At 36.5% G+C, this 15,448-nt stretch overlaps 3 protein-coding genes across 53 annotated transcripts; 1 reads left to right on the forward strand and 2 right to left on the reverse strand.

Moving 5' to 3' along the window:
* The first annotated feature begins 262 nt into the window (after positions 1–262).
* Positions 263–8,002, forward strand: LOC104734328 (uncharacterized). 50 transcript variants are annotated; one of them, XM_087482572.1, is made up of 35 exons: positions 269–507; positions 649–745; positions 854–987; positions 1,088–1,139; positions 1,276–1,387; positions 1,475–1,620; positions 1,718–1,762; positions 1,861–1,899; positions 1,987–2,057; positions 2,153–2,206; positions 2,297–2,391; positions 2,463–2,536; positions 2,638–2,742; positions 2,842–2,893; positions 3,121–3,254; positions 3,342–3,491; positions 3,588–3,642; positions 3,782–3,879; positions 3,978–4,045; positions 4,134–4,254; positions 4,370–4,480; positions 4,572–4,702; positions 4,781–4,940; positions 5,052–5,267; positions 5,359–5,410; positions 5,551–5,565; positions 5,686–5,783; positions 5,904–5,945; positions 6,053–6,183; positions 6,540–6,577; positions 6,694–6,862; positions 6,967–7,129; positions 7,271–7,381; positions 7,495–7,641; positions 7,730–8,002. In XM_087482572.1, exons 32-35 carry the CDS (start codon positions 7,006–7,008, stop codon positions 7,864–7,866), a joined length of 519 nt encoding a protein of 172 aa, XP_087338698.1. In that variant the 5' UTR covers positions 269–507; positions 649–745; positions 854–987; positions 1,088–1,139; positions 1,276–1,387; positions 1,475–1,620; positions 1,718–1,762; positions 1,861–1,899; positions 1,987–2,057; positions 2,153–2,206; positions 2,297–2,391; positions 2,463–2,536; positions 2,638–2,742; positions 2,842–2,893; positions 3,121–3,254; positions 3,342–3,491; positions 3,588–3,642; positions 3,782–3,879; positions 3,978–4,045; positions 4,134–4,254; positions 4,370–4,480; positions 4,572–4,702; positions 4,781–4,940; positions 5,052–5,267; positions 5,359–5,410; positions 5,551–5,565; positions 5,686–5,783; positions 5,904–5,945; positions 6,053–6,183; positions 6,540–6,577; positions 6,694–6,862; positions 6,967–7,005; the 3' UTR covers positions 7,867–8,002. The 50 variants fall into 50 exon arrangements, with proteins under 50 accessions (XP_087338716.1, XP_087338726.1, XP_087338696.1 ...); XM_087482590.1 differs by having other exon boundaries at positions 263–489; positions 1,276–1,361; positions 5,551–5,783; positions 6,053–6,172; positions 7,490–7,641; XM_087482600.1 differs by having other exon boundaries at positions 265–489; positions 1,276–1,361; positions 2,318–2,391; ... (1 more) ...; positions 5,551–5,783; positions 7,490–7,641.
* An 886-nt stretch (positions 8,003–8,888) lies between these two features.
* Positions 8,889–10,023, reverse strand: LOC104734331 (fasciclin-like arabinogalactan protein 11). The gene has a single exon (XM_010453877.3). The coding sequence runs from the start codon at positions 9,835–9,837 to the stop codon at positions 9,094–9,096; it is 744 nt and encodes a 247-aa protein (XP_010452179.2). The 5' UTR covers positions 9,838–10,023; the 3' UTR covers positions 8,889–9,093.
* Positions 10,024–11,226: 1,203 nt separating this feature from the next.
* On the reverse strand, positions 11,227–14,053 carry LOC104734332 (ankyrin repeat domain-containing protein 2A). Of its 2 annotated transcripts, none has more exons than XM_010453878.3 (9): positions 13,252–14,053; positions 13,091–13,137; positions 12,930–13,000; positions 12,629–12,829; positions 12,395–12,543; positions 12,208–12,295; positions 12,002–12,097; positions 11,628–11,749; positions 11,227–11,536 (listed from the first exon to the last, which is right to left on the reverse strand). In XM_010453878.3, the coding sequence occupies exons 2-8, from the start codon at positions 13,119–13,121 to the stop codon at positions 11,663–11,665; spliced, it is 723 nt and encodes a 240-aa protein (XP_010452180.1). In that variant the 5' UTR covers positions 13,122–13,137; positions 13,252–14,053; the 3' UTR covers positions 11,227–11,536; positions 11,628–11,662. The 2 variants fall into 2 exon arrangements, with proteins under 2 accessions (XP_010452180.1, XP_087338681.1); XM_087482555.1 differs by having other exon boundaries at positions 13,097–13,137; positions 13,252–14,015.
* Positions 14,054–15,448: the final 1,395 nt, after the last annotated feature.

Below are 15,448 nucleotides of genomic sequence, written 5' to 3' on the forward strand. Positions count from 1 at the left end.
GATTTAGAAAAAGGATTTCCTTTTTGTTTTAATGATCTATCCACCGTCGGTTCAAAAATATCGATTGCATCTAATGGCTGTGATAAGATATGTTTGTTTCCATTTTCTTCTATAGATATTTCTTTTTTGTTTAATGATTTATCCACCGTCGGATCTAAAATATAATTGCATCTAATGGCTGTGATCAGATATGAGTTTTTTTCCTTTTTTTATATATATATATAAACCCGTTGGGGTTGTCTTCGCTATCTATATATATATAATAAGCACAGAGAGGTCTTGTTGTCTTCTCATCTTCACTTTGCTGCTGACACAAAAGATTAGAGAGAGAGAGAGACTCTTCTTCTCTTCTTCACCACCTTAAAGAGAGACATTAAAAAGAAGAGTAAGAGAGAGTTCGTTCTTATGTCGACAAGGAGCAAACATGTCTGAAGCGATCTGAAGATATGGCGAGAGAGCGTTGGTTGGTTGTTACGGCGACTAACTAGGGTATTGAACAAATCTGAGGTTTTTTGTTTTCGCCTTCTTCTCAATTTTATCTATGAATTCGATTTTTTGATTTGATTGAGTTAGGGTTTTGATTCGAAACGAGTTTGATTTTTTAAAAAGTTTGTATTTTTTTGATTGATTTGTTTCTTTCTTATATAGGCAACCTGATTCTACTGATGATGGTCTTTTTGACAGACCCCCGACTCATTCAACACGGTCTTCCTCGAGCTTCAAGTTACGCTCCACTGACAACAGAGTGAGTTAACAAATCCGCTTAAAGTTTGTGTTTTTTTTTTCCATTGTTACGATTTAGATCGGAATGAGTGACTGATATTTTGTTTTTTTTTTTTTGCTTTCTTCACAGTATGAGAGGTGAAAATTAATATCCTTTGTTTGAAGTTAAATCCTTTATTTAGATGTGGATGTTATTGAATTGTGATGTAGCTTGTGTGGCAAAGTTATCGCAGAACCGTGGACAACACACTTATTATGCCCTGTGTAAGTATAATTCCCGATACTTGAATTTGCTTCTTCTTTCCTTACTTACTCGTTTGATTTTTTGACGTCTTGTCTTGTTACATATGGTTTTACTTTTCAGGCCCTGTGGATCATCCCAAAACCAGTTGGAGATGTTACATGTCCTCCTAAAGGTGAAACCTTTTTTTTTGTCTCTAATCTCAATCTAAAACTAATGCAACATGTTCACTATTCCAATGAAAGTTTCATACTTTGATATACTTGATAGGATATTTTCGATTAACCAACCATGTGTTTTTTCTTTTACAGGTTGCAATGTTTCTTGAAGGTATGTGTGGCGCCTGGAAGAAGGTGAATGGCTACCAACTCTCGTGTTAGCTAAATCGTGCGAAATGGTAAACGTATCAGATCCTAAGTGCATGTACTGAATTATTTAGCTTTATTATCTTACTGTATCAGATCCTAACTTGATTCTCCCTTACAGTAATCATTGTTTGAATTGCTGCAGCATGGCCAAGTTATTTTTGTAACAGATTGGAGTTCAAAGTCCAACAATATTGTCTCTGCTTCCCATAACAGGAACTTGTAAGTTTCAAGCTTTGATATACTGAGAGCACTATATGAGCAGCAACAACAACGATGGAATGGAAATCTGTAAGTGATCTCAGAATCCTTTCCTTTATCCTGTTTGAAGTTAATTTTTCAACCAATAATCCTTTATACGGACGTGGAGTTATTGAATATGATGCAGCTTCTGGAAAGTTTATCATAGAATCGTGGACAACACTTATCCCCTGTAAGTAATTCCCAATACTTGAATTGCATCTTCTTTCACTAATCGTTTGATTTTTTTTTGAAGTCTTGTTACATATGGTGTTACCATTTTTCTTTCAGGCCCTGTGGATTATCTCAAAACCAGTTGCAGTCCAAAAGGTAAATGTATCAGATCCTAAATGTACTAAGTTATTTAGCTTTGTTGTCTAATTGTATCATACGCTCAACCAATAATCCTTTATACAGATGTGGAGCTATTAAATATGATGCAGCTTCTGGAAAGTTTATTATAGAACCGTGGACAACACTTATGCCCTGTAAGTTATTCCCAATACTTGAATTGCATCTTCTTTCACTACTCGTTTGATTTTTTAACGTCTTGTTACATATGGTGTTACCATGTTTTTTTCAGCACCTGTGGTTCATCTCAAAACCAGTTGGAGATGTTACGTTTCTCCTCCAAAAGGTGAAACTTTTTGTCTCCAATCTCCATCTGAAACTAGTGGAAAGACTATCTATTTTCTCAGTTACTGATTATATATGGATCACGTTTCAGCTCAATTGGTTCCTACTATAGCTTTCCAGGTCTTTGTGTGTCAAATGTAAATGGAATTTTGGGTGGTGGTTTACTCGCTGCTGGAGTATATTTGAGTAAACACTTACCTACTTGTCATTTTCTCATCTTTGATCTCACAAGTATATTCAAAGTTTTATGTGTTTAGCTATCTGCAGATTGTATTGTTACAGAATGAGGGGTGATGCACACTATATGACGCAGCAACAACAACGATGGAATGTAAAATTTATATCTTTTTTTTCTTCTTAATCTCTGTTTAGTAACTGATCTCAAATTCCTTTTCTTTACTGTCTTTTCTCTTTTTCTTAACCTGTTTGAAGTTAAATCCTTTATTCACATGTGGAGGCTATTGAATATGATGCAGCTTGTGTGTTTGTGGTTAAAGTAGTCTCAGAACCGTGGACAAGACACTTATTATTCCCTGTGTAACTATAATTCCCGATACTTGAATTTGCTTCATCTTTCCTTACTTACTCGTTTGGTTTTTGACGTCTTGTCTTGTTACATATGGTTTTACTTTTCAGGCCCTGTGGATCATCCCAAAACCAGTTGGAGATGTTACATGTCCTCCTAAAGGTTTTTTTTTTGTCTCTAATCTCCATCCGAAACTAATGAATCATGTTTACTATTCCACTGAAAGTAATGAATCATGTTCACCTTCTTGCTTCCTCAACCAGAAATCCAGCTTCTCTCTTTCTCCCTCCTCCACGATTTGCCTTCCAACTTTGCTTCTTCTTCTTCTTCTTTTTCGTTTTGATCTCTGTTTATTGATTGATTTTTATTTGTCTTCTTCTTCCTCGAAGGCTGTTGTTGGCCATGGAAGGAAGATACAAATATCAGTAGGACCCAAGTGAATAGCCCAGATGTTTCTTCTGTTGACTGGTGGATGATTCGAGGATGGAGGCTGCTTGCTTGCAGATCAAACTCAGTGGCCAAGGTTCCATTCTTTTCTCTCTCTCTCTGTTTCTTTTTTGATTAAACATTTATCGTGACTAAAGTGTAGCTTATCATTGCTATGTTGCAGATTGTACATGATGATGAGCTTGTGACATTTTAATGGCTGGTGGATTCGAGGAAGGAGGCTGCTTGCATGTCAAACTCAGTGAGCTATTTATTGAACATGATGCAGCTTCTGAAAAGTTTATCATAAAACAGTGAACAACAATTAATCCTTGTAAGTAATTCCCGTTACTTGAACGGCATCTTTTTACACTACTCAGTTTGATTTTCTAATGTCTTGTTGCATTTAATTTTACCATGTTTCTTTCAGGCCCCCCTGTGGATCATCCCAAAACCAGTTGGAGATGTAACATGTTCTCCGAAAGGTAAAACTTTCCGTCTCCAATCCACACACAGATTGAGTTTAAATTTGCTTTAAAGTCTTTTCTTATTGGGTCATTGTTACGATTTAGATCAAAAGGTGAATGATATTTTTGTTTTTTTTTCCCTTTGTTGCTTCTCTAGATGGTTCACTTTCTTCATAGAATCCGGGATGATGCACACTATATGACGCAGCAACACAACGATGGAATGGAAATTTCGTATCCCTTTTCTTGATCTCTGTAAGTGATTTCAAAATCCTTTTCTTTACTGTTTCTCTTTTTTTTTTACGTGTTTAAAGTTAATCCTTATTCAGATGTGGAAGTTATTGAATGTGCAGCTTCTGGAAATTTATCACAGCACGGTGGATTCGAGGAGGCTGCTTGCATATCAAACTTAGTGGCCAAGGTTCCATTTTTTTCCCTGTCTCTTTTTGGTTGTTGGCTTGGAAACATTTATCTTGACTGAAGTGTGGCTTATCATGGCTATGTTGCAGGTTGTACATGATGAGTTAGTGAAGTTGTGATGGCTGCTGGAGAAGAATCTGAGCTACGCTTTGCTAAACCAGGTCTTAAAGAGGAAGCCCTAGAAGACCTTTTCCTAAAAAATTAAACTTGGTACTCTCTAATCTCACTCTCTCTATATCTTTCCATCTTTCTTCTTCTTCTTCTTCTTCTTGTTTGCAAATTCTCATATTTTCTTTCTGTTTTTTTTGGCCATGGATTTATTTAGGTGATATTATGTTTCCATGGATGTTTGATGAGATTCATGCCTTGAAGCCATTCAAAGTTTCCGTTGATCTCTTGGCCATTATATGATAGTCGCTACATTAAAAATACTAAGGTCTGTTTCTCTGACTCTGAATCTTCATTGTTTTCTTTTTCTTATGGATCCGACAATGTTCCATATGTTTTGACATGTCTCTTTCTGGTAGGTGCGTGTTGGGTTGGCCATGGAAGATACATAACACAAGGAGCCTAGTGAAGGGCCCCCAGCTGATGTTTGTTCTGTTGACTGGTGGACTCAGGAAAGAGGCTGCTTGCAGAGCCAAACTCAAAGGCTAAGGTTTTATGTTTTTTCTCTGCTTTCTATTTTACATGTTTTTTATTTTCCCTCTCTCACGCAATTTCCCAGCAATTTCAGGTCCGTGATTAGAGTTCCTTGTACTCAAAGCTGAAGTCAACGGTGCTCTTCTCCATCGAGACATGTATGTATGAAGCCAGAACTTAGGAGAGATTGTGTCTGCTACATGTCATTCTTGCTTTCTCTACCCGCAATCCAGCTTCTCTCTTTCTCCTCCACGGTTTGCCTTCCAACTTTGCTTTCTTCTTAGTTTTTTCGTTTTGATCTCTGTTCGATGGTTTGTCATATTGCTTTTTTATTTGTCTTCTTTGTGATGTTTTCTGTTGTGTAGCTGAGACGAGAGCTATGGAGTTTGGTGAAACCGAAGAGTGATGTTGGCCATGGGGGATACTCATATCAGATGGACCCAAGTGAATAGCCCAGATGTTTCTTCTGTTGACTGAAGTGTGGCTAATCATTGCTATATGTACATGATGATGAGCATTTGAAATTGTGATGGCTAGTGGATTCGAGGAAGGAGGCTGCTTACAGATAGTTATTATGCCTTGTAAGTAATTCCTGATACTTAAATGGCATCTTTTAACGTCTTGTTACACTTTGTTTTACAGTGAACAACAATTATGGCTTGTTTCTTTCAGGCACCATGGATCATCCCAAAACCAGTTGGAGATGTCACATGTCCTCCAAAAGGTAAAATATATTGTCTCCAATCTCCACAGACAAATTGAGTTAAAATCAGCTTAAAGTTTTGTTTTTTTTGGGGTCATTGTTACGATTTAGATCAGAAGGAGACTGATATTTTTGTTTTTTTTTTTTTGTTTTTTCCTTAGTTGCTTCTCTAGATGGTCCGGAAAGTTGCAGCAGCTTCCTGCTCTTATCAAGGATTCATTTATTTTTGTTCATTCTATTTGATCTACTTTTTTACTTGGGAAAGGATTTAATACATTGCGTGAACTTGTTTATAGGCTTCATCTTCCGTGGCCAATGTTGATGATTGGAAGTGGAAGTTAGGTGTTAGCGAACATGAAATTGTTTCCAGAGACAAATCTCGCCTAGAGAATGGGTATAGAAACTAGACCTTTATTTCGTCAGTAACCTATTTCGTATCTTGCACTATGTGCTAACCTGATTCTTGTTTCATAGGATTTTTGGTTCTAACTTAACAGTAAATTATTCTTAACAGGGGAGAAGTATGCGGATGTGCAATATGCAGAGAGCCTGGCAGGTATTATTATTGAACCACCTTTACCTCGTTCCTCTTAACTCTCCAACGAAGAGTCTTTACTATAAAAGAAATAGGTTATTTATTGATTGAATAATTGGAATCCCCAGAGGGAAGAACGATGTTGGAATTCCAGAATGATTTAAAAACAGTTCAAAACGATGTCCTGTGGTAACGAAGAAAAGCCTGATGATGGTTCCTTCATCTCTCTTCCGTTTCCACTATGGGAGGTTCCATTTAGGTTTCTGTAAAACAAACTATATATTCTATTAGCCTTCTTCTTTTTTTTTTTTTTTTTTTTTTTTTTTGTCGCCGCCGCCTTCGTTTTTTTTTTTTTAACGTCTATATATTAGCCTTCAGAACTACTATTTATTCATATTCGACTAGAATTAATAAATCTTCAAACCTAAATCCCTAGATCTGAAAAAAGATAATTTGGAACCCTAGCTAATACACGCTCTTGTCAACATATCACCATGGAAGAAATCGCCATCAAAGTAATCTTCTTCTGATCATGAATTATATATGTAAGAAAAGTATTATATATATATATATGAGGTGAGTAGAATTTCTGATTAGATCTTTTGTGCCTTTTAGGATTCGAATGACAGTGTTGCAGAGGCTCCAAAACCCCGGTAAAATTTTATTTTACATATATATTATTTTTGGGATTCTTTTTTGTTTTGTTGTTGTCTGTGTTGATGATGATCATAAGTAGTATTATTTTTATCTCCACCTTGCATGCAATCAGAATCAAATTGTTGAACAATTAGCACATTCACGACGGTTTCCGTTGAGGGATATGACACTTTGATGCCAGAGTATTATGTCAAGCTCGCGTTGTCAAAACTTTTCTCTTCATGTGGACGTATCGTACTTTGTTATGTTCCCAGAGACTTTGCTAGGGGTATCCTCAAGAGGTACCTTTCCTTTTCTTTCTTTTATTTGTGGCTTTTTATTAATTCCCTTCCTTCTAGGCTCTCTCTCTCATTCATGTTTTAATTATAATCTCAAATTGCATCAGTGTTGCCTTCGTGAGGTTCGCTGGTGGCGTTGAAACTTAATGGAACTGACGTCGGAGGATGGACTCCAATCGTTAAGCCTGCAACCTTACCGATCGATGATGATGTTAATCCTTTTCCTGACCTTGATCTTAGTAATCCCTCGACTTGGATTAAAAAATACAGGTAAATTTTTAATAAATATTATCTTCTGCGTATCAATTTTTTTTTGTAGGATGTACTACTAACTCTTGTAGTATCTGTAACATATATGTTTTCTAGCTAGCTAATGTGGTTCTTTCTCTCCTTGAATTAATCAATATTTAGGGTCCTCGTTACCGGATATGACAATTCGCTTCCTGAGATTGATCTCAAGATGGCGCTCTGTAGACATTTCTCTTCATGTGGAGATATCTGGAGAATTGATGTTTTCTCTAAGTTTGTCGCTTCTTTCTTCCTACAGATTTTGTTTTAATTTTTTTTTTTTCCCAATGCAACTCTCAAGTTCTAACTAAAGTCTCTGTCTCTGTCGAATTTTTTTTACAGTGCAGCTGACATTACCATGCTAGGAGAAGGATGTGTTGAAAAGGCGGTGGAACTAAATGGAAGTATCATGGGAGAAAGGACTCTTGTTGTTAAACCTGGTGCAACCAGAGGAAGGTGGCGCACCACCAATTCTGATGGAGAGAGCCACCCAAGTACACACATTTGCTCTTGCTTCTTAGATTCTTCTTGTTAACAAATTTAAACCCTCTCATTATAGTTTCGTTGTTTATTCTTTTATAGTGGGTTGTTTACCTAGTAGGAGGACGATGAACGAGAAGATGAAGGAGAAGGAGAAGGCCAAGATGAGGGAGATGAAGATGAAGATGAAGATGAAGATGAAGATGAAGGTGAAGGTGGAGAGGGAGATGAAGAAGTAGAAGGCTCTCCCTTAGGACTTGGAAAATGCTCAATAATCATTATCTGCTTTAATCTCTTTCTCTGGATGTTAAAAATAATTATACTAATTATGCGTTATCTGCTTTTGCAATTACAAATGCTACCTTTGTTTTCTAATTTTTATTACTTCGGTTTCCGTTTCTCCTTGAGAGATCACATAGCCGATCTTATCAAAAGGCAAGACAAAAAGGAGAAACATCTTTACACAACATGTATTAACAACCTTATTAATCAACTAAGTTTAACATCTAAGTTTAGCGAGTTGATTTGGTAACTTTGGATGAGACTAGCAATGAATGGATCCCAGTAACAAAAACCGTCTCCCTACCCTTGTCAAGGCCAATTTCCCTCCCTATGAACGTGACTTCTTCGCCCACAATGCCACTGGCCGTTTCACTAATGGGAAACTCGCCACCGACTTTACCAGCCTAACTCACTAATTCACGTGTATATAGTACCATCTATCATTTCTTATTCTTTATTGTTTGAGTAGCTGAGAATCTAGGATTCACTTCTTTATCCGGTGCCGTACCTTTAGCCAAGATGCAAATGGGACAAATATGTTAACCGGAGCCAATTTCGCCTCTGGTGATTCCGGTTTTCTTGACGGAACTGTCATGATATACGTAATTTAATATCCTTAATAAGAAAAAGAAGAAGATGGATATGGAGAAGGATAAGGGTTTCTCTTAGGAGACGACTAACCCTCTTTGGTGTTTTTAACTGTGTGATACAATGTAACCTTTGTTTTCCTTTTTATTAATTACTTCGGTTTTTCCTTGAGATAACATACCCAATGTTATCAAAGACAAGACTAAAAACAACTGTACCCAACATGAAATGTTTATTAATCCTTGACAGTTTTGCATTCTTTCTTTTTTTACTCAAGGATACAAGAATATAATTGTGTATTAAAGGATTGAGGATTCTAACACACCTTTATTACTCAACTAAGTTTAAATAGTTGATTTGGTAAGTTTGGATGAACTAATATACTCCAAAGTCCAAAACAAAATTTTCCTTTCTTTTTCATCAAAAAAGTTTTGAGCAATCTTAATCGCAATGTTGCATTATTTCGAATCAAAACAATAACACATAATAACACAATCTATAACACAAATCCGAAGTACAACAAATTTATAGCTCTCGTTGTTATTCTTAAAATTTCCAATATGGAGACTCGATAAAAACTCTCTCTCTCTCTCGAGTTATATCCACAGAGAAGAAGCAGCAGCAATGGCTGCCACAGTAGCGATTCTGACCCCAAATCCGAATCCGATTCTCTCTGCGTCTGATGAATCAGTAGAATCTCCACCATCATCGCCACCGGAAGCTGAACCTTTCGAAACTGGTCCACCTTTCTCAGGCGCCGGAGCAGGAGCCGCGCTTGATCCGAACATCGCTAATGGCAGCAAAACTTGATCGACCTGGTAAACGGCAAGCTGCTTATCGCTGTAGACAGAGTTAGCCACGGTGGCGCTCACAACTCCGGTGGTGATGTTGACTTGGTTACCGGAGCTAGTGATGTTTAGAGGAAACTTACCCTTTTGGCCATCACCAGCTTGCGTGCGTAAGGGGTTACTAACGGTTTGAAACTGAGGCATGGTCAAGAGCGTGGGAAGGACATGGAACTGAACAAGCTGAACTTTTTGCTGGTCGGACAATGAGTTTAAGGTTCCTGATTTGAGGCTGTTGAAGGCGTTATCGGTAGGGGCAAACACGGTTAAGCCATTGCTCGAGGAAGAATTGAGCTGAGTGTTGATTTGGTCTGAGGCTTGAGTGCTTTTGAGGAGCCTTATGAACATTGTGAACTGACCAGCTTTTTCTAGGATTGCAGTTATGTTGGTTGGACCTGAAGGGGTCGGAGCTGGAGCCTGACCATTGGTAGTAGTAGCCATAACGAGGAAGAAGATGAAGAGGTTGGAGGAAATGAGTGTTCTTGAAGTAGCCATTGTTGTGGTTATTGTGTGTGTGTTTGTTGAGAGGTTTTGGGGTTTGTTATATAGAGAGAGATGTAGTTTGGTGAAGAGTAGGATTCTCTCACTAGTGTGAAGATTATTACTTGGTAACTAAATGAGATTCTATCAACTAAGTCATTAGAGATTGGAAGAAGTGTTTGTTTTTAGGTTAGTAAAAGTATGTACAAATTGAGAAAGAGAGAGAGGAGATAGATTGCTTTGAAGGGAGAGGTTGGGTGGGTGAGGATTGAAAATTAAGAATGAACTGAAAAAAGTGTTATTGTGACCTGTCAAAAAGCTGTGAAGAAGTGTTATCCAAGATATATGGGATTTCAAATCAATACACTGCTCATTATGATTTATGTGTCATGTGTGCCTGCCTTTCACAATATGTTATGTAAAAGAAAAAAAAGAAAAAAATTCAAAGACAAACAATATGATGTAAGAATACAATAATATTATATTGCAACATTTGTTCTGATCTTATCAATTCTGTAGTCTGATATCTAATTATATCTTTGATATTTTTAAAAATAAATAGTGACGTCATATAAATAATGAATTTTTAATTCTGATTATGTATTTTTTTTTTTTTTTGCTTCTTACATATCATCAAATAACCAAATCTGCTCTCACATAACATAGACAGACAAATTGATTAAAGCTAAACCGAAAACTCGATCCTGATTGTTCAGTTAACCAAAAAGAAAAAAAATCGGTTAATCTAAAAACCGATCCAACCCTTTAGGGAACTCTAGCTTCACTGAAGATCTACTCTGCTGTCTGAAACAGTGGTTGAGTCACTTAAGTGCTTGCTGACTGATGGGCATTGCTTCTCTTCCATTTCAAATACTCATTAACAGCCGTTGTGCCGGTCATGGTGAGTCCAAATCCGATCATAGTGGCTAAGACAATACACATAACCGGCTGCTTAATCTGAAAACAAGTTAATGAAAGAATGTGTGAGGACTCAACCAGCTTCCACAAAATTAAGGTTTCTCTGAGACATCACATCAAATCTTACAGCTAAGTGGAAGAGATGAGCGAAGAGGAACACAAAACAGAACTGAATGATTGCGTAGAGCCACACATACTTCTTCTTCACTGCAACAAATCATATCACTTACAACTGATGATCGACTTAGCATAAAGGGTAATATGCTAAGTCGATCATTAGTTGCATTAAGGGTATCTTAATTAGATAGTAAAGTAAAACTATCTTAACGAGGCTCAGGAAATAAGAAAGTTTGTACTTGTGTTAAATCAATGTACTCTTTTGTATTTTTCTATCTCTTCTCTTATCAACACTCGAGGATTAAGCAAGTCAACTCTTCATCTTGCATTCTTTTTTTTAATTTTTTGGGTATCATTTTGATGTCGAACTTTTGAAACGGTAAACCAAAGTTTGATATCTCAAATGCTACCAAACAAGTGAATGGTTATGTGGCGCGTAAGGATGAAACTAGAAAACAACATAGGAAGAAGCAAAAAAAAAAACAAAAAAAAATTCTGAAAAGTCAGGAGGGATCAGGTTACCAAGTCAAATACACAATCAATCTCTCCAAGGTCTCAAACAAATGTCAAATTTTTATTTAAAAAAAAAATCTAGTTATAGTACTATATTGATCCATCCAAAGGTCTCGGAGGTAAGCGTCCTTCTCAAGCAACATCAATGGGAGTTTTACTGTCAATTCTACAAAACACAAAGAGACCAAACAACTCTTGAGTCATGTAAAACTATTTAAAGTTGTTATCAACAAAATTTTATCTTGTTGAAAACTTACACTGCATGCCAAAGCTTTACTCGATCTTCTCTCCCTCAATGCAGTGGAATTTTCTTTTTTCTCCCCTTATCAACCGCATTGGCCTTTTCCTCAGCCTCCAGAAGAATCTTAATACATTTCATCTACAAGAAAACGCAACCGGAGTAAGTTTGGGTCTAAACCGGCGTAAAACTTTCTATAAATTAACCACATGCAAAGGGCAGATCGATTGATGGTTAGTGTCAACATTTGCTAGAGATGATTGTGTAAGTAACAAACTTGTAAAGTGAAGCGGAAGTTTGTAAAACCGTAAAAAGAGCTTCCAACTAAAATCTCACACAGTCAGGAATTAATAACACAATTTCTGTCTTGTTGCTAAGAAGAGATTGACATACTTTGGTATGCTCACATGCAATCTTCAGTGCTTTCCTTCCCTCGGAGACTTGTTCATCGTTATCATCACCAGATCCAGATGCCAGAGTTTTCAGATCCTGATTGGTCAAAGGAAATCAATGGACAGTGAGTTTGCATGCTACTATCAGAGTAAATAATCCCAACTAAGGGTAGGTAAAAGATTAAGAGAGAGTATGAAGGAGTTTACCTCCACATCACCGAGAGTAGAAGTGTCGTGAACAATACTACTCATTGATTTACCTAGCTTTTTCAACACAATTTTGTCATTCCAGTACCTAATTAATTAATACCGGAAACAAAAACTCCGTCACCATGATACAGGACAGAAAATAAAACTAATATAGTTTTTCTAAATGACACCTTGAAATACGTACTTGAGCATAGCAGCAGGAGGAGAAGCTTTGATCTCAGCTACTATAGATTCCAACTCTGCATCTTTTTCCAGCTGCACCATAAGCTCAGCAAATTTGTCTGATGCTTCAGGGTTCCCGAGAGCCTTTAGAGAGCTCTGCGGATCCTGACACTGATAAAATAAAATAAAATAAAAAGAAACATGAGATTCAATGTCAGGATTAGCCCTCGAATATCGATTCGATTGCTATTTTTACCTCCATTAATTTCTGAATTTGAGGGTTCTCCAAAACAAGAGCCTTTCTGTTGTTGTACAGTTCTTCGTCAAACTCAGTGATGCTACCGTGTTGATTCCATGCGACTGGAATAGATCTCTGAAGCTCCTTAGCTAACTGGATATATCTAGGAACCGTATCAACTTTCTCAGCCGCCGATGATTCCACCATGTTTTCTTCTTTCTAAAAAAAGAAATAATAAACCCAGAGTCAACTAGAAGAAGAATATATCCAAAAGCGTTGGATTCAGTTACTGTAAAAAAAAAAAAAGAAAGGGAATTACATCGATAACACTGGGACTGGGAGAATCTAAAGCATTGGATTCAAGAAGCCCATGCATATCCTTCGAATCAACTGCGGAAGCATATGGTTCAATCAATCAATCGAAAAAAAAACTGAGATAAAACAACAATCGGATATGACTCAAGCTCGATCGGGAGATACCTGAACCTGAAGGAGAAAGCGATTGCTCCATCGGATGAATAGAAACCCTAAAACAAAAAAAAATCAAAATAAACCAAACAACACAGGAATTAGGGAAGATTATCGGAATCGAGTCATGATCCAAAGGAAAAATAACAAAATCAAATGCGCTGAGGCGATACCTCAATCAATCGAAGCTAACGAGGAAGATGGAGATCGCAGTGGATAAAAAGGGTTATTACTTGTTCCGCTTCCTTTTTCTTGATTTCTTTAGTACTATCAAATTACAATGGGCCTATAGGCTCAGATACCTCATTCATATTTCATATTTTCATAATCATAAAGTATCAATTACATATATAAGCCTTTTTTTTCTCAAATTCTTTGAGTATTATTATCCGGACTTACAGAAATGAGTATTTAATTTGCCCAAAAATGACAACATTGCCCTTTTTTCTTTCACAATTCTCTCTTCTCTCTCACGATTTTCTCTCTTTTCTTAACCCAATTTTTTTCCCTGTAACTTAATCTATGATTTGGAAGATGAATCTCTTTGGATCTGTGAGAGATTAATCGATATCTCCCAGTGTATGCACCTGGCCGCCGTCTATTCCGATGGGTAAAAAACCCACCCAATTATTTCTATCACCTTTGTAATTTCTTGTTTGGTTAATGGAAGATTGAAAGAGAAGTTTGATTTGATCAATGTTTATGATTGATCCCTTGGGTTCACTAGATAGTATCCCCTTAGGGTATAGTTTTCTTCAACCAAAAAGAAATAGATTAAATCCATTGGTTTGGAGATGTGTTGGGGCGTTTGTATCTAAGAGGCCAAAAAATATGGTGTCAAAGTGACGGAGATACTGTTGATGGATTAGGAAGATGAGAAGCCATGATTTTGAAAGCATGGTCGGAAAAAGAGAAAAGGATTGTGATCGGCGGCGGCAGAAAAGAAGTTGTTATTGTTTGTCCGGTGAAGAGAACGAAGGAGAAGATAGAAGGGCAAAAACGAAATTTTCTTTAATAAAAAATGCCTAAATCCAAAAGTCTGGGCTAGAGTACCCAATCTCAAATATTTGGCCCACAAAAGCCCCATTTTCATAAATATCCCTAATCATAAACCACCCCAAATTATATTGGCAGCATTTTTCCTGATTACATACTATGCTCTCTTTTTAAAAAATACCCACTTTTGAAGTCTATTTTCAAAAATATCTTTTTTTTGGGAGAGTTACTAGAATATTACATAAAAGCTTCCTTATTACAAAAGTAGCACACAATTGTTGGTAATTACTAGAATAAACTTTGTACCCATACTACCCTTCAAACTAGTGTTGAGAAAAAATGCAATTACGGCTAATGCCATTAGTGAAAAAAAAACATTGGGAACTGGGAAAAAGTCTACCGATTCTTTGATGGTACATTTATATAGGTGACTGATTGAAGGTGTACGTCAGATATTTTTGGTACACTTAGTTGTAGTGTTGGTACACTTATCGGTCTACATAGATGGTACACTTAGTTGTAGTGTTGGTACACTTATCGGTCCACGCAGATGAAATCGAAAGATATATGATTTCGGTAGATTAAGTTGCGCTTTCATGATAGACTTATGTTTTTAGTGGGTATAACGATAAACGTAAAAGGGTGGGAAGATATTTATGGTAGACTAATGGCCTGTTGCAATAGATTTATGCGACAGCCTTCGCTCGTTACAGATATTTTTGGTATACATTGTTTGTTTTTTGAAATAGTTTTCGTAGTGTATTGGTAGACTTCTAGTATGTGGTAGATTTAGTAGACATTTTTGACAGCTTTAATGTCTTACCAGAATAATACGAATTTGTTTGAGCTGACAAAGACAGTCTAGCGTTGCGATAGACTTATTGGAGGATCTATATAACTCACTTTTTATAGGTTTTTAATTTAGAAATCAGATGTTAAAATGAAAATCTATAATAGTTGAGTAAAAACCCCACAAGTGAAACCAAAAAAATAGACATAAATCGTGAAAAAATAAAGTGAAGCAGGGAAAATTAGGGTTTTCAGTCGTATGTTAGAGGTAGAAGACGAGGATATTCTGGTAATTTCGGGTTCATTAAACCTAAAATCGAACGTGTACGTACATATAAACGTGTACGTACATATGAACGCATACATACATAACGTTCTTGAGATAAGTGTACGTAGATAACGTTCTTTTGCTTAGTGTACGTCAATAAATCTGTTTTAATGAACAATATTATTGTAATTTTGTAGTCATCTTCAACATATCTTCTTCTACAACCCTAGCTAATATTGTCGTTGTTGTTCACCGGAAATGGAACAAGTAAGAGATGTTACTAGAACAAGTAAGAGATGTTACTAGAACAACCTATG

Source organism: Camelina sativa, chromosome 13 (genome assembly GCF_030686135.1).
Source record: "Camelina sativa cultivar CO46 ecotype springtype chromosome 13, ASM3068613v1".
Taxonomy (NCBI): Eukaryota; Viridiplantae; Streptophyta; class Magnoliopsida; order Brassicales; family Brassicaceae; genus Camelina; species Camelina sativa.